The sequence below is a fragment of the Pocillopora damicornis genome, chromosome 6 (genome assembly GCF_964200805.1).
Source record: "Pocillopora damicornis chromosome 6, jaPocDami1.2, whole genome shotgun sequence".
Classification (NCBI taxonomy): Eukaryota; Metazoa; Cnidaria; class Anthozoa; order Scleractinia; family Pocilloporidae; genus Pocillopora; species Pocillopora damicornis.
In genome coordinates, this window is record NC_142675.1 from 8768289 (window position 1) to 8786401 (window position 18113).

Consider the following 18113-nt stretch of genomic DNA (forward strand, 5'->3'; position numbering starts at 1 on the left):
GTCAGATTAAACAAGAAGCCCCGGAAACTAACACTTTCAAAATGGCTGAAATAGAGGTAGATGATCAGTGAAGTTTGAGAAGCACTATGCAAGGTGCACGGATTTGCCTGCCCAACATCGAAGGATTTTTTAGGTCCTTGGGTAGGCTACTGGAAAGTGCAAAAAAAATTCAACTTCTTGAAAACAAAGCGAATAGTCCCAAGGGTAATCTATTGTTTGCGCTATTGTTTTCTTCTAACAAAGGACTGTATGCATAATGAAGTATGGGGCTGTGTGGAAACTTTGCCAAGAGATCACCTCAACTTCATTTGGGAAGGCTTCATCTATTCTTAGAGTCAAAGTGACAAGAGTCCTTTCGTTTTCTCGTAAACGGCGACTAAAAAATTCAGCCGAGTCATAGGACGCATGGTTCCTTTGCCCTTCTGCACTTTCCAGTAGCTTGCCCAAAGAAAAAAAAAATCCTTCCATCTCTCCACCGCAGTGCAAATATGTGAATTTTCATATATCTAAATTCTTCATTCACTTGGATGTTTATTTGTACCCAATTCATTGACCAGTTCCCAGTTGGCTTGTTAGCTCAATTGGTAGAGCGCTGCACCGGTATCGCAGAGGTCATGGGTTCAAATCCCGTACGGGCCTGAATTTTTTTTCAGGTCCTATTTACAACTACTAGTTTCAGTAGTATTCTTAGCTGCGAGGATCTTCTAATTTCATCTCTCCACCGCAGTGCAAATATGTGAATTTTCATATATCTAAATTCTTATTGTTTTTATTTCAAGCGCTTGAGAGGTACTCATACTCCTTGTCTTTCCACATGACTACATTTGCGCTTTTTTTATCGTATGAAAATCCCACCAATTGCAGTTTCCATCATATTTTAATAACAGAAATACATCATATATATTAACTCCAAGCCTTTTCCTGAATTGACCGATATCCTGTTGCGTGAACAGTGCGAAACCTCTGGCGGATACTGGTATGAACACAAGCTCGAAGGGGCCGTGTATTCTCCTAGCCTGGGTTTCCGAAAATCCATACCACGAGCCATCAATGCCCTCCGGCCTCAAAAAACTAAGAGTAGCAACAGTAACAATGAATCCAAGTGCTGTGTGAAAGTCTATGCGCACGAAACATTAATTCATAATACTGATGTCAGTTATTTTCTTTGAGTGGAATGGGTCATACGGCAATGCTGCCTTTAAACTATAGAAGTCTTTCTCTGTTAAAATCCCTATTTGATATTAACTTGAATCAGATGACCACAAACTTATTCGTTTTCCGTTCGATTTGACTGGCTCGACGATCGCGACGATAGTCTCAGATCTGCCTTTCCAATCTCTGAGGAAAGGAGTAACTGAGAGTGAAACTGCCCGCTGACTTCTCCGTGAAAATCATCGTGACTCGTGATACAGCTGATTCTTTCGTCAAAAGTTGGCTTTTGGTTTACTAAGGGAATCTCTCTACAGCAACAAAACTCTAGATCACTGGGGAACCTTCGCCGCAAATAGTGCGGAGGAATAAAAAGCTTATCAACAGAAACGAACACAGCTACCCATTCTTAACATACATTTCGTCACAGAAACCAAAACACAAACGCAGCAAACTAAACATTCAGTTCGCAGCGGGCGAGAAATCGTCTTTGTAAGTCTTCGTCGAAATCTTCGTTTGATGCACGCGGATATCCTTCGTAAGGCTGAACCGTACTCGGAACTTCCATTCCTCCTCTGCTACTTGAGTGCGATGTATCACAACTCTCCATAGAGTTTGCTGAAGGTAGGTATTCATCGCTATCGGACATAATTTCAAGAGTATTTCAACGCTTACTGATACAAAGATTACAAGAGATGTGAGAGATTTGTAATTGAACTGTTAGTTTTCTCAGTTTTCACGTCATCAGTTGCTAATTCGTTACCAGTCCACGGGACACTTTTAAGACAAAATAATAGCACTTTAGGGTCCTAAAAGACCGAGTTTTAAGTATTTTGAAATTTTTCTTCCATCGGAATTGGTTTGTACTTATGATAAGCTAAATATTTATGCCAAAAAAAATTCGTGTCACGGGTGCTTTAATAGATTGCCCATTTCGATTCAATTTTTGTGGAGAGTCGGTAGATGTCTGCAACTGTATCAACTCCAGCCTCGTTGACGTAGTTTTGGCTTTTGAGATTCCCGCCGAGAAGGAGTTTAAGGTTTCAAAACGAAAGACGAACACTGACAAAAGGTTAGATACTGCTATTTCAGTAATATTTTGACACTCGTGATCAAGTGATACAGAGAAGGCGACATATCTGAGAACTTTGAACATTTCAAACGTTAGCGCTAAGATGTTATTTAGTATGACAGAATTGAGGTTTATTTACTCTTTCCACGTGAATCGTAACTAGTGTAATTCAGGCTGCTCATATTCCTGCGAAACGTGATTAAGCTTTTATTTATTTTCATCCCCAATTCTAAGATATTTTCACACGCAAATTGTACGCAATTTTTTACTTAAATGTTGCCCGTGAAGAAAGAGTTGAATTAGACGTGAGTCGTGAACGAGAAAACCAGGCCCTAACAGACACTAGTAAGAGGTACCAATTTTTAGAGCTAAAGCCATAATGTTTTTTTCTGTCCACATCAATACCAGAACAATTCTAGCGGTGGTCTTTCATCACCAAATCACCAATTATAACCCCTTAAGTACAACGATCGCCCCGTCACTTTCAGATGGACTTCCCCCTCTCCGTGTACACACATACCACACATTTCACGGAGCATACTTAGACCACGATTCACGAAACTTTTTTCAGTAAATCACGATTAACCTTTTGGGGGCCTAGGGCGAACTACAAAGCAGCACCTGGATACGGAGCATACGCAACGGTACAAAGACGGTTGAAAAGCTAAAATTTTACTTTCGTTTCTGTTACAGATATTTAAGGTCCTAGGACCATTTCAGGATGGAAAGAGGTATTATAACAATTAAAGACTAACGTAGCTTACTGCTTAAATCTCGCGGCTCTTCCCATACTACCAAGCCACAAGACAAGACACAAAAAAGTCTTGACAAGAGATCTTAAGACTTTCACTTTTGTGGCTAAATCTTTTTACGGTTAACATTTTTTACGGCGAACGGTTAAAATTTTCCAATTTTTGCTGCTAGCGGCTAAATTTTTGGCCAGTTTTACAGCTAACAGTTAATTCCATTGAGACCCTCCTGAAGGTTACACACCAGAAGACCGCTGACACTTCAGACCATAGAGGGGAATGGTTATGAAACCCGAGAAAGTTCTTTGCTGTATTTTTTTGTTCGGTTTTTCGGTCTTGACCGTGCACAATACATAATTGTTGTTTACTACAGACTGAGGAACTAACCAATAGAAACGTTTCGGTTACGTAATTCATGCATAGTGTATGAGCGAAAAACAAAAGATTGTGCACGGTCATGGACCTTCCTGCATAAATCTTGAAATCTTTGTTTGCTCCTCTGATGTTTGCCGGCCTTTGTAACCAATCTCCTCTATTAACTATGTTCAGACTAACTGAAAATTTGAACTTAAGCCAAGTATATCAAAGCTGCGGTAGGTAACACTCTCCTATCACCTCATAGTTTATTATGAAGGTTATTTACTGAACACTTGACTTTGATATTCAGCTGAATAAAACAATCAGGTTTTAAAGGTTGTACTAGGTTTCAATGTTAGCGCGCAAAATTACAAAACGATTATGTCCTTTTTTGCAACAGGTCCGATTGGCAGCATTTCGTCAGGGTATCTGGGCACATCCCGACTTGCTTCCCACCCCTTAAGCACAATTCAACACCATGAAAATGGCCAATCATGAAGTCACGAAACTACCCTCTTGCGATTTGGCATCCCTCGCAACACTTTAAAGGGATTATATTGGCATTTGCGAATTACGCATAACAGATAGCAAGAGGTACAAAAGAGTGGTCGAGGCAGAACGGCAAAGACTGGGAAAGCTCTCCGTTAAATCTACTGAGTTGCGCCGTAGGGCGGTCCTAAACGAATACAGAGTTCAGTCAAATAGATTAAAAGAAGAAAAGAAGCTCCTTCCTTTTTATCCGAAGGAAGGCTTTTACAACCAAAGTAAGTTTGAGTAGAAATTTATATGTATTAGGTGTAAGATTCGCGAGGTTATTTACTGAAGGCGCACTTTTGATTGGCTCTAATTCATAGGGGGACCAACGCGCCGAGATTAAAATTAACGAAGAAATGACGCCGGATTATTTTACCCTAATATCGCGTGTTCTGTAGTTAGCAATTCAATTTTCATCCGAGGGAAAGTGTGGTAAGGCGCCAGCTTTGTGTGTTTCGGGCGTTTCTGTAGTTTCTTGTTTTAGCTCACGTTCTTTAATCACGAATGTTATCAGTTGGGTTTAGACGTCACCTATGATTGCCAAACTAACAGAGTGACATGAGGTAACAATTGCACAGTCTTTGATAATAGATATATATCGGATGCCTAGGGGTGGACCACATGAATAAAGGGAGGGGAGGGATAAACGATTTAAACAATTTTAGTACACTAAAAAGTTCTCTCGAATGTTTTTAAGTATTTAGGCATTACAGTTTACTCTTTGAATGGTTAAAAATACTCAAGTATATCCCAGCTATGTTCCAGTCTGCTCTTAGGGTTATTTTTTTGGATAGCTTAGCCTTGGGCTGATATGTTTTCTGCCTTTATTTGTAATGTTCCACTCCGTCCTGAATGCACCAAATATCTGCACAATTTTTTTTCAAGCTGAAAAACGGTTTGCCAGTGTTTCTTGTAGTGCTACCATAATGAGTAACCAGTTCAAAGACGTTAAAAGTTAATACGAACTTAACAATTGGTTAATATACGTTACTTACATGGTGACTTATACAATACTATGCCTTGCTTCTCTTTAGACCGCTTTAGGCTGTTCTAAAAACATACTGCATTCTCAAACAAATGATATGCGATGTTAATTTCAATTTCAAACAATCATATCATAAGCTTACTTTAAATACTAAATACAATAACGAACATTTTGTACCAAATGCTATGGAGGGTAATTAGGTTAATTGAGGGCCTGTGTATATAATGCAGGAAGAAGGATCACCCTTGCCGTCCCTGCTTGAGTTTGAAATATATACAGAAACGCTTAGAGACTAGAGTGAGTGGTTTAGACTTTAGTGAATGCCCATGGAAAAATCGTTTTCAGCCGTACACTTTATCGTTTACACGAATCGCTTGTCCAACACGCGTCGAGTAATTTTGCCATTGGTTCTGAAATTTCAGTTGTGTAACCATGCACCACATCCGGTCTATCGTTATGTTCAAAACGTGCCTTTCCTGTTCATGTTTTCTGCACAATTTATGTTTTGTTTTGTCATATCAAACAAGTTGTAGTCTGTTACGTCCTCGTATTTTCAAGAGCCTTTTCTTTTCTTTTCTAACTTTTCCTTTCCTTTCTTTTAGCTATTGATTTATTGTTAACATACTTCCTTGGTTCTGGTGAATTGAGCGTTAAATCGGTTCTGCAGCTTGTACTGTAATTTTTCTGGTTTATATTCCTTTATTGCATGTAAAACATTAATTTATTTTGTATCATTTTTCTTGGTAACATCTGTTAGTTGTTCCCGTTTGTTTTATACCATTTTATTTTACTTCCGTTTACTCTATTTTGGTTTTCTTTCTGATGTAATTTGCCTGCTGTATTGCTGTTGGTTCGCATTTACAATAAATTGCTTTGGAAATCCTTGAATCCTCCTCGTTCCTACTTGAGTTTGCTCGACTGCCGCATCCTGCGTCATTAATTTCGAGTGTTCTCTCAACTTCCCAAGTGGGTTATCATTGCAGTAAACCAATAGAAAGTGCCGTCTGTTGCTTTTACCAAAAATACTGTATCTCTATGATGAAAATTGATCCAAAAAGACTTGTCAAATCTACATAGTGTCTTCAAAGCGTTTTGTGGGTTTTTTTAATGTCTTTGCAGACAATAACCTCAATTTTCGACTGTGAAGCCATGTTCAGTCAAGCAAATTATTCTGAGTAGTACTGGTACACAACAGAGTTAGAAATTCCAAAGTCGATCATTACTTCGAATAAATACAAACTTTTGGGTTTTATTCAGGAAGCGTTTGTTGTTTTGTTTCTATTTTGCTTTTCCGTGATGTACTGACCTGTTTTTCGTCTTGAAAACCTACTATTCTCGAGTAAAATTTTGCTGTTTTTCCGTGGCAAAACACGTGAGAATCACCCTCCTCTCCAGCGTTTGGTAACTGACTCAAATCTTTTTCATTTTTCGTAATTACCTGATAAAACCCTGTCTTAATCTCGGCTCGTAAAAGCTTTTTGCTCGTAAGAGCTGAAGTACGATTTTCCACAATATTACAGAGACTAGATCGAGTCCTTTTAGTTCTTGCGGTTGGATCTGCGGGTTCCAGATTTCCGTGCGAAGACTGTCAATAGTTTTCTGTTTTGATAAACACTTTAGCACTTAACATCCATATTCATTTCCCGCTAAAAAAGACAAAAATCCTGCCGAACTAAACACAGACGTGTGCTCCTCAAGAAATTATTTCACGGTCGCCTATGAAATAGCCTCGAGGTTATAATTTCAAAAAAATGAGTTAAGCCGCATTTAAAGAAACATAAAAGAGAAATTTCATTGCGTCGGGACCAAGCTGAAAGAATAAAAACAAAGAAGACCACACAATAGAGTTGCAATTAACAGATACCGTTAAATAAGAGTTGTTTTGAAAAGTCAACCATTGTCCGCTGGCACAACGCAATATATCCTACCCTGGGGGCTTTTAGCTACGCAGAATTTACGGTAACAAACAGCTTACCATTCTAAAGCTTTTGCACTCCTGAAGCGCAGCTGATTGCTCAAACTGACTTCAAAGTAGAAAATAGATTTTCTTTTTTTTTCGTAAATGTTTTTAATGTAAGAGAGCTTGTAATCTATTATGCAAAGATAGCTGGTGGGGTGGAGACCACGAGAAGTTCAACAAAGAACGGAAACACTTTAAAAAAGGCAAGTTTTGTCTGATATGATTTACGAAGTCTGGTGAACACACTGCGATGCGTGGGATTCAAGCTAAGAGGGACTGGTGCATAATTTCTCCTTACAGTGTTAGAACTGAATCAAAGTCAAAAGTCATGAGAATTAGGCAAGTGATCACCAATTTCAGAAACTCTTGATTGTTAAACAAATTCTCCTTGTCAGAACCTTAGGAAATGTTTAGCTAACAGTATGGAGAATATACATTTTGATGTTAGGTTGTAAAGGGTAAACATTTGAAGATGTGTCTGATCCGCTAACCCTTTTACTCACAAGATCTCATTATTAATTCTCCTTACTGTGTGCCAAAAAATTCTTATGAAATTAGTACGGAGAATTGGGTACTGTTTCAACTAATAATTTCTTAATTGATACTTTTCTTTATTCTCATCGCTTGTCTGTTTGATATTGTATTAATATTGTATTGATATTGTATTGATATTGTATTGATATTGTATTGATATTGTATTGATATTGTATTGATATTGTATTGATATTGTATTGATATTGTATTGATATTGTATTGATATTGTATTGATATTGTATTGATATTGTATTGATATATTGTATTGATATTGTATTGATATTGTATTGATATTGTATTGATATTGTATTGATATTGTATTGATATTGTATTGATATTGTATTGATATTGTATTGATATTGTATTGATATTGTATTGATATTGTATTGATATTGTATTGATATTCTCAGGAGAAGTTCTCTCTTGGTCACTCATAGAAGTTAAAGGGTTTAGTACACAGAAAATGGGTACGATGAAATTCTTTGTTTGACATGCTGTGTAAGATAACGTCGGATCGCTTGATCTTGCGGCTAAAATTATTGGGTGACTGGTTTAAAGGAGCCGCGCATTATTGAGATCAGAAACCAACCACTTAGTTTTTAGCAAATTTAAAAGATCAAGACATAGGGGCGTTGTAAGTGTTTATAGGAAAGTACGCCGGGAGTAGGGCTGGTAAACATTTCTGTGCACCTTACGTGAATTAGCTTATACCGTTGCTCTTTCTTCGCGTATAGCGGGTTCGGGTGAGAAGGAACGGACTTTAGAAGGGATTATCTGGCGCCGGAAAAGATTTACATTATGCATGTAAAGATTCCTCGTAATCGCGCGTTTTCGTAAATCTGAATTATAAGATTTTTACGTGATACACTTAAAAGAGAATTATCTGAGAAAAGACAGAGGGAGGGAAGGAGGGTCAAAGGCACCTCCCCCTCTCCCCTAAATGAATTAAGCCATATTTTGACTTGAGGATGACAACAAGTAACAGGACTCTTTACCACAGGCATCTCAAGCTCGACAAGAGGTAATAGAATTTTGAGGCTTTCTTACATAATATATGTTTTGACTTTCAAAGTCCGCTGACATCAATCAAACTTAATCACAAGCAACGACAAAATGTCGCAAAATCATATAAAATTGTAACCGAATTTTTCAATATATGGCATGATTTTGGTTATTGAACTTCGGCTGGTAATGTCTACTTTCTTCGAGAATGAGTAGGAATCTTTATCGTGGCATAAACAAGCTAACTTAACTTAACCACTACGAGCCCCCAAAATGGGCCTCCAAGCTGAAAAATATTCCACGATACTATGTTAAGGTAAGGTAATATGAAAAAAGCTTTACTCAGCGCTCTCGAGTTTGACGTCTGGTAAAGGGTGAAATGTTCGACCACATATTCATCGAGTGTGATACCGCGCTCGGCCATTACCTTTCTGGGAACGGGCTAGGGCGGAGGGGGGTTGGGTATGTAAGGAGGCATTCTTCCCCGGAAAAATGTAAAAAATGTATCTAAGACGTACACCCCCTTATTCTTATTCTGAGCATTTATGGACAGAGTCCAATGTACTGGTCTGTGGTCAGCATGTAACTGACTAACTTCTCACTAATAGAACAAAGGAAAGTAATATCAAGTTTATTATCTAAAACCTCTGTTACTTGGATCTTAAACATTTTTGTAGGCCATGGAAAAATTCATGTTAACAAGGAATGATCTATTGCAGATCGGAACATCCACAATTTTAATCTGTTCTCTTTTAAGTGGTTCTGATGGAACTTTAGGTATTTTTGTTTTGTAGCTTGCTCAGCGTGATACTCCAATACATCAGTGGAATCTTCCCAGTCTCCCAAAAGAGTTTTCATTATTTATTAAAAGGGATGACATGACAGGAAGCACTCTGTCTGGAAATAAGGTACACAGCTTGGAATTCAGTTCTTGATCAACATCTTTAATTAATAAATATTAAGATGTGGTATTAACTTCATCAACAATAAGTGAGCTCATTAAGATGAACCTTAGAGGTTGGTGCAGTCACAGGAGATCCAGGCAAGAGGTTGCGCAATTTATTTGGAATGCCTGTGTTGTAAAGAAGAACTCTCCTTTGAGTTCAGTAGGAAAACTAGACAACAGTTTGTTTGGCATCCATCCTTTACTATGACTGTGATATTCAAAGGATGATGACACATACCATATTTACTCAAAACCCCAGTGGGGTTTATTAATTTTTCATGATTTGAGTGCAGCGTTTCTTCTAGGGTAGTGTTTTTACAAGGGCAGTGTTTATTTAAAATCCAATTTATTTCTTATAAGTAATAGTATGGTAACTGACCTTTTTAATTTTAGAAAACAGAAACATGTTTTCGTGCTTGTCTAAGAGTATTATTTATATCATTCTAAAATTCACAATTTTGCATCAGAACTGGTTAACATTCAAAAGGATATGTCTGGTTCACTTAAAATTTCCAACTGTGATCGAAGCATTGAACGCATCATGATGCTGATAAATGCAGTATATAGTAATTAAACTGCTCACACGAAAGAGAGAGGAAGTCCACTGTGATAGCAGTTACATTTTTGCTAGCCTGTTTTGAGAGTACAGACATCTTTTTTACAGTGACAGCTACTTTGGTTTTCAAGTTTTTATCCTCTCAAATTTAAGCCCTTACAGCTTATGATATTTTTTTGTATAGCTGAGGGTCTCAATCAAGAGATAGCTGAAGATGGTTCAACCTACTGTTTTTCATGTGAGCAATGAAAATCTGTGGATGATCACTATTGTTTGAAAATATTGCAATGTGGAAGCTGCTGTTATGCTAAAACAAATGCAAAAGAGAGTATACCAGTTCTAATGCAAATGAGAGTAATGTAAAAGTACCTTGAAATCATCCAAATAAAGTGACCATAAATTATATGGAAATGCATAGCTTCAGTTGCGTCTGTACCTGTGGTCAAAGTCATCTCATATGTTTTTCTTACTAACCCTTTCAGTGACTATAGTATCTAATTTATCCGAACAAATCACGCCTGGATTGCACATTGAGGTCATGGGCGTAAGGCAAATGATCACCTGCTTCAAGATGCTCTTGGTTGTTACACAAATTCTCCTTGCACCAGCACTTTAGGAAATGTATACAGAACAGTATGGAGAATATGTATACTGATTTGAGTGTGTAAAGGGTTAAGTGCATCCTCAAGTGCTGAGTAACCTTAAATTGTGCTTGTCTCATTCAGCTATGCCAATATTGTTTTAGGTTCATAAGCTGGAGTTTTGTTGGCTGATGCCCTGGACAAGAAGTGTGACACAATATTTACATGTGGTGGAATCCAGTCCAATCATTGCAGAAGCACTGCAGTTGCTGCAAGACAACTTGGTTTGGATTGTTACCTGTTCTTAAGAAGTCCTGAACAGGCAAGTATTTGATTTACTCTTGACTTTTTAGGAAAGAACTGATACAGAAGATTTTAAGCAGCTTCAGAGTCATGATCAAAGATCTGTTACCCCTAAGCACAAGTTATGATTAATCAGACAAAGAGTGGCGTCCATGTGATCTATTACCAACGACAACTTGACAAACACACAATAACATGGAATCTCAGCACTTTTTCTTTTCCCACACTCGCGACAAGACGAAAAAACATCTTAGTTTCTATATTTCTTTACCAAGCTCAAAACCTACAATCTTTGCTTTTTTTATTTGCAAAAGATGGAATCTGTTTGGGAAATAGAAGCTCCTCACATTGCGTTGAACAGTGGACTCATATGAAGATGAGATGACAAGATTCACAATTACACTGTTACATACTATAGTTAAGCAGATGTCTCTTTGAGATTTGAACCAGACAGAAAAAACTGCATAATAGGCTGCTAACAGAAGTTCAATCTTTACTCTAATGTTGCTCATTTCAGAGACTAAAGGCACCAATTTTGCCTTACAAAGATGGCGAAACTCTGTGAAAGTTAATAAACTTATTGAAACTTTCATTTGATCTTTTTTTTTTTTTCATGCAGACCACAGTTATTGGTTGTGAAGGAAACCTGTTTTTAAACAAATTGGTTGGAAGTCAAATTATTGTTGTTCCTCAGCTTCAGTACAAATCTGGCCTTAAACAAATGATGGAGAAAGTGTCTGAAAAATTGTAAGTGAAAGGTCAGAGAACTGTAAAACTTAGCAAGTTGGCACCACTATGGTTGCAATCATTAAAAGTAATCTACCTCAAACTGACATTAGGCTTTACTTTTAGACAGAGCTGTCAGTCTAAGTGACAGTAATGGACCAGCTCATTGTATTATAATTGCCAATAAAAATATTGAAATTCTTTTGAAGAAATTTGTGTTGCAGCCATTTTACAGTGGAATTGACTGTGTATTAATTTACCAGTAACAGGTTTAGTTGCAGGGATAGATCTCACTGGCAGAACTTGCTTGAAAGGTTTAAAAAAAACTGCATGAATTTACTGCAATGGGACATTTTAGTTGAACAGTACCATCTTTGTGGTGTAAACTGATGAAAATCATGATGGCCGCCACCTTAGCACATCTTCTAAAACATGAAGGCAAGCAAAAATATTACAGGAGCTGCTATTGGCTCTCAAGTTGGTTCCTCTTAAAGGAATTGAAAATTAAGCCATATCTACAATGCAGCCTTTTAGGTGCTTATCTCAGAATGTCAGAAATCTTGAGAAGTTTAGGTCTTTTTACAGTTGTGTATTTAGTTGCCAAGCCTTTGATTTGAAGTGAGGCTGTAGGTGACCTTGTTGTGATAGAGACCAGTACCTGGTTAGCTTAACAACAAAGCAATTTACATTTGAGAAGCAGCAAGGTTTGTATCATAACATGGTTACCCTTAGCCTCACTCCTGTTGAAAGGCTTGGAAACCAAGCACACACCTGTAAAATGGACTATTATGGATTGGACCCATTCCCTCTCCCCTTAGTTTGATAATTTACTGCTTTGTCCCAGTCTTCTGCCACAATCTGAAAGCAACTGGATACAAGAAGCCCAATATGAATGAACAAATAATAAATAGTTTAATAAATTATGAGTGAAGAAAAAGAAAGGTGAAAAAGAATGAGAGGAATGAATAAAACAGGTCAGCCATTCTTAAGGCCACTTAAAGCATTCTTTAAGAAAAGTATCTTGTTGGCCAGGAGGTCATATAAACCACTCAGGAGACCAATAGATTCTGCTCTTTTGTATGACTCTGGGGAAATGCTTGGAAAACTCAAGAGAGTTGTTATAATAATTATTATGCAGTGAGTAAAGAAGGCAGCAGATATTGGAGAATTCTTGAACTAAGTTTTGATGGGCTAGGTTATTTTTGACCCAGATATGGAGAGTATTCTCCTCAAATTACTTGCTTACTTACCTGCCTCACCTACTTCTGTTTCTCAATGAAAACCCAGCATGTATGCCAAGGCATGTTTGTAGATGTTGAAGTTCCTTCCTACTGACTGGCTTTTTTTTCAGGAAAGAACAGGGATCATCAGCTTATCTGATTGAAGTTGGAGGCTCCTCTTACATGGGGATGTTTGGTTACTTAACAGCATTTCAAGAAATGATAGATCAGGTAAAAGTACAAGCTTTTTCTGCATTGTGTGCTCATTTTGTGCATTTCTGGTCAAGAGGTGATGAATGCACTTAAACCCTGATCACACAAAAGCCTGTTTGTTAAAATATTTTATTCTGGATATCTGTCAAAAAGCTGGCTTTGTTTGTTTCAGAATGTGCTGAAGAATTTTGATGACATTGTTGTTACAGTTGGCAGTGGTGGAAGTGCATCAGGAATTGCCATTGGTAACTATTTAACAGGATCAAAACTCAAGTAAGCTCTAAATTACAATATTGATATTTTCTTTCTTGACTGTGTGGAAGGACTGGACAAGAAAAAATCTGGCTCAAGGTCATGACATATAGACCCTTTCTCTGACTAATCTGTTCATTATGACCAGGAGCCAAATATTTTCCAGTCTGGCTTGTCCCCACTTAGTCGTTAAGGATTTTGTCATTTGACCAGCACTCTTTGTCTTCTTTTCTTCTTGCTGTTTGCATCTCAGGAGGCCTGCATATACAGAGCTCTGCAATCATTTATGGCAACACTGCCACCATTGCTTTTCTTCATCTAAAGGGTTTGATTTTGTAAAATTTTTTCATTAAATTGACATCCAGGGATTTACTGGTCTTAGGAATAATAATAATAATAATAATAATAATAATAGGACTGAGTGGAATTCAATTTGGTCTGTTATCTTACAAGTGATTAATACAATCAGATGACTGTGAAGTGAGAGTCAGTTATATTAATGTTAACACTAAGTCCTGTTACCAATTTATCAAAACTATGACAAATTTGAGGAAGAAACTAGATGTATTGGTTGTGCATTTTCATAACAAGGTGTGTACATGACATATGCTATCGACTCATACAGGCATGATGCATCAACTGTTCTATTACACTGTTCAGACAGAAGCATATGACACATACAATGTCCTATTTATGCTTAAATTGGGCTGATGATGACCAATCACATTAGAGTATTTTGTTATAGTTTCCATTGAAATGCTATATCACCTTTCAAGAACCCCTGACAAACTATTTCATGAATGTTATGAAAAAGCTTTATTCTCTTGACCTATAGGCTGATGAAAAATTTCTGCAACCACCTAAGCTATACATGCTTAACACTTCAGACAAAGAGATTGTGGTTCTGGAGAATTTCTCACAGGCCTTTAAATCTTTCTAGAATTTTCCCTTATTTTCTTTGAACACTGGAGACTAATTGAGACCTTTAATAGTAACATCATTGTCATTTATTCACAGGTGTCATGCAGTAAACGTGTGTGATGATGCAGCATATTTTTACCAGAAAATCAATGAAGACCTTCAAATAGGTGGACTAGATGTTCAAGCAGAAGAGTTAATTGATATTATTGATGGATACAAAGGACAGGGCTATGGCAAATCCACTGAAGAAGAGTTAGGTTGGTGTTTATTCAAATAATTTTGCAGATTTTGGTTTCTTCATAATTAGACTACAAGCAGTCCCTCCTTTTTGGAGATGTCTGTCAGGCAAATTAAAAAAAAAAAATTTTAAAAATTGATGTAAGCTCCCAGCAGCGCACTAACTTTTCTTCACTCTTTTTTTTCCTTTTTGAGTCATACAACTTTTATAGACTTTGCCCAAAAGGATGGATTTCTTGTTGTCTTCTACATAATATATTAAATAATAACCTGCTTATTTAGGTACTGAAATGACATGCAAGTTGAAAAGAGTTATTTCTATCTATTAGTAAATAACCTTTACAAAACTCGAAAATATGAAAAAAAGTTTGCCCCTCACTTCTTTCTGATCCTGTACTAACGCCAAATAAGGAAAATTTGTTTTCAGAATGCTCTCTGGCTGACAGCATGTTGATTTATTTCAGTGCAAATTAAAAGCTGAAATTTTATGGCTGAAACTTAAAATTATATGTACTCTGTTAACAAGCGATCAGTGTATCTGTTTTACAATTTAGAAGGAATGATCACTCAATGAGGTTTCAGACCTCAAAGTTTACCTGCTCCCACCCCTCCCCCCCTCTTTACCAAAGGTTTGTGCAAGACAATAATAATGGATAATTATATCCATAATTATTATAATTTATTGCTTATTTATTCCTGATTTATTCCAAAATACATTCGAAATTGCTTGATTACCAAATAAAAACATGATTTAAATTTTTCTTAACCATTTGCATTTGAATTCGCTTCTTACGAACCCTGAAATCTTTGTATCTGTTAATGAAGAGGACATTGTGGAGATATCCAGAACAACTGGAATTATGGTGGACCCCGTGTACAACGTCAAAGCCATTAGAGGAATGCTACACGAGATGAACACCAACCCAGGGCGATTTAAGGGTGACAGAATACTTTATATTCATACTGGTGAGTACAATTTATCAACATCATCTGTGATAAATACTTCCTTCCCTATGGCTAAGAGCCTGCATACCTTGAAAATAATGGTTTCTCAAAGGTAATCTCTTGGAAATGCGATTTCCCTGCAATGATATTCTGCTCATGCGTGGTTGTGCGCTTGTCAGCCTGAAGGAAAAAGGTACATCACCTTAAGTTGTCAACGAGTGATTTTGGGAAATGATGTGGAAAACGAAACTCATTAATCAAATGAAAAAGAGGAAAAAAACGATTACTGAACTTGGCTATCGGCTTTGGTAAATAATTGTACATACCATGATATTTTTCTCAACCAGGTAAGTAAATTGCAACCTTGAGATCCCATTTTTGATCCCTCGTAGAAGTATCAGTGGTCCGTGACATGTACTATGGTTGCATGTGGTATGTACTTTCTTTCGCGTGGAAGCAAAATTATTATACGTTAGACTTACTATGAAGACTGATTGGTCGAGAGCATACATTTGATATACAATAGCAGATATTGGTTTCTCGTGTCGCGTTTAAATTCTGCCTAGTGTCCAAGCCCTTCGTCCGTGTAGTGTTCTCAAACTCTTGCAAAATCAGAGAGAAGATTCTTCTTTAGCAAATTGTTTCAAAAAATAAATGATAAATCAGTTATTGAATTTGGTTGTAGCATGATATTATAAATTATCAAACCTGGCATCTGTGTTATCTGCCTCGGCTTTCGGCTTCGGCAGATAACTCAGACCCCGGCATTGCTAATTTATGATATTATGCTCAACCTCATCCAATTATTGCTCATTATTTTTCAATTGTACTAAGTAGAGTACAATTAACGCGCGAATCTATTAAAAAAGTTCCTGTGATATTGTACATTTGGTTATTTTGTACTGTAAAAAAACTTGTTTAATTGGTTGGCTGCGCGTGCTGCACTTCTCTATTTGCGTCGCTTTTCCCACTTTTTGCCCATGAAATAAAGCAGTTGGGCAATAACTTATGAGACGTTTTGGTGTGTAGTATCGCTGGGTATTTTTACTCATAGTTTGTGTTTGGACTCGCCCTGCTTGATCGACAAAATATGTCACAACTCGTAAAAATAGTTACCGATACGACAAACCAAGAATTCTGATAAGATATATCTTTTGATGGAAGACTGAATACGACAACATCCACAGGTGATAAACTTTCATATTTTTGCTCAGAGGATGGTGTTACCAATCCTTTGAAAATGGCGAGACCTGATTTGTAACATTGTCATGCGAATTTCGCACACGTCTGATAGGGTGTGTCTGATTTTCCAACAGGAGGTGTGTTCGGTTTGTATGATGGAAGAATGGACCCGTTAGTAACTCGCCCTGCACTGGGTATAAATGATGTTGTCTGCTGGGAAAGTGCGAATGATCCCATGCCATTCTGAGGCTGACTCGTTCTTAGTTGTCTCTCTTATTTTAGATATTTAGGTAGTGCTCGAGAGGTCCGCGTGTAAAAAGATTTTCGTTCGTTTCTCATCGTTCCCTTTGTTAATATAGTGCTAATCTCTCGCGAAACCCTCGGCCGCGCAAAAAGACTGGGAACTAGCAATTTTTAGGGTGGCAAGAAACAAAGGTCAGTCAAGGCATGCCTACATTCTCTTTTGGCGTCGGCCAGTAAAATTGTTCGCAAACGAGGAGGTAATTGCATCGCATGGACTTTTCAAACCATCAGAGGTAAACAGTCTATGACCAAGGTCTCGTGAGCTCACATATGGAAGACGAACACAACAAATTATTGGACCGGAAAAAAATGTTAAAGCCTTTGAAAATATATTCGTGTAAATGTATAAAGATTTAAAGTTTTGAATTTCGTGTTTGATTTATACAGTTATATCTTTGATTTTACACCAATAAAACAAAAGGTAACGTTGTATCCGCTTTTCAGTATAACAAGTTCTATTTTTGGATCAAGTTTGACATGCAAATTTTGGTGAGTTTTGCAATTGCTTGGGGCAATGTTTGGATTCCAAGTTTTGCTTTCAGCCCAACGAGAACTTCGACAAAATTGATGTCTCTGAATCAAAGGGCAATCAGATGGGCATCGGGTACGTTCGAATAAGAGTTTCCCGTTGATTGGATTCATATTGCTAAATACCTATTTTACAATTCCGTGGCTCTGTGTCAATTAAATTCCAAACAATTCACCTTATCAACTTTGTCCGCCTCATGTTGGCAGCGTTTGCCGTGTTTTACGTGAATATCGTCAATGTGATGAGGTTAAGGACCGCTTTTAGGTTGGAAGCTGACTACTTCGAATAAATGCGTTTCTTCTACCTAAGTTTATCATCTTTCGATGACCAGGGAGGATTGTCTAGCCATAATAATGGCCTCGCCAATTTATACCGGTCAAGATTCCAACCGATTTAGTAAAAACCATCATTTATTCGTGCCTTCGCAACAATCAGCAAGTCCGCTTTTACACCCATGAATTCTGAACTCTGGCGTTTTAAAAAACAGAATGAAATTTCTCACCCCCCGGAGAACAACTCGCTCGGAGTGATTTACAAAACAAATAGTAGCTTGTTCAAGTTCGCGGAAAAACATCAGCTGTGAATGTTCCAGAAAATTCTTTCGAAATGTTGTGTATCTTTTACCATGGAAATTGATTATGTTGGCATTCATGCGTGACTTGTGAGTGCTACATAAACTAACTCGCGGTACGTTGTTGTCAGAGAGCATTTCCACCTTGCGACTATACTTTGGTACACAGTGGCTCTGGTAGATGAAAGGTGAGAAAACTTTTTTTAATATTCGAGCCTTAAATGAAACATTTTATCGCTATTTTACTTGGTTCTGTCATTGTTAAACTTAAGCTGGAGTTCAATAC

General features: G+C 37.3%; 3 protein-coding genes and 1 long non-coding RNA gene across 11 annotated transcripts in view; 3 read left to right on the forward strand and 1 right to left on the reverse strand.

Moving 5' to 3' along the window:
- LOC113664310 (uncharacterized) overlaps positions 1–18113 on the forward strand; it is a 225051-nt gene that overhangs the window by 35232 nt on the left and 171706 nt on the right. The gene's annotated exons all lie outside the window — the stretch shown is intronic.
- LOC149043801 (neural cell adhesion molecule L1-like) overlaps positions 1–18113 on the forward strand; it is a 62075-nt gene that overhangs the window by 22635 nt on the left and 21327 nt on the right. The window lies entirely within an intron of this gene.
- On the forward strand, positions 8342–17157 carry LOC149043803 (uncharacterized). Of its 4 annotated transcripts, none has more exons than XM_089210613.1 (8): positions 8342–8658; positions 9137–9250; positions 10590–11475; positions 12806–12905; positions 13060–13160; positions 14157–14317; positions 15123–15263; positions 16559–17157. In XM_089210613.1, the coding sequence occupies exons 3-8, from the start codon at positions 11342–11344 to the stop codon at positions 16669–16671; spliced, it is 750 nt and encodes a 249-aa protein (XP_089066739.1). In that variant the 5' UTR covers positions 8342–8658; positions 9137–9250; positions 10590–11341; the 3' UTR covers positions 16672–17157. The 4 variants fall into 4 exon arrangements, with proteins under 4 accessions (XP_089066739.1, XP_089066740.1, XP_089066742.1 ...); XM_089210614.1 differs by having other exon boundaries at positions 8345–8361; XM_089210616.1 differs by lacking the exon at positions 10590–11475 and having other exon boundaries at positions 8421–8658.
- Positions 13003–15684, reverse strand: LOC149043804 (uncharacterized). Its single transcript, XR_016187998.1, has 2 exons — positions 15331–15684; positions 13003–13457 (listed from the first exon to the last, which is right to left on the reverse strand). It is a non-coding gene; the product is annotated as an uncharacterized LOC149043804 (long non-coding RNA).

What these genes read in the sequence shown, in the direction of transcription:
- LOC149043803 (XM_089210613.1), top strand. Translation starts at nt 11,342, where the DNA reads ATGCAGACCACAGTTATTGGTTGTGAAGGAAACCTGTTTTTAAACAAA. An exon ending in TTCAAGAAATGATAGATCAG is followed by an intron (nt 12,906 to 13,059) that starts GTAAAAGTACAA and finishes TGTTTGTTTCAG; the next exon opens with AATGTGCTGAAGAATTTTGA. An exon ending in AATACTTTATATTCATACTG is followed by an intron (nt 15,264 to 16,558) that starts GTGAGTACAATT and finishes ATTTTCCAACAG; the next exon opens with GAGGTGTGTTCGGTTTGTAT.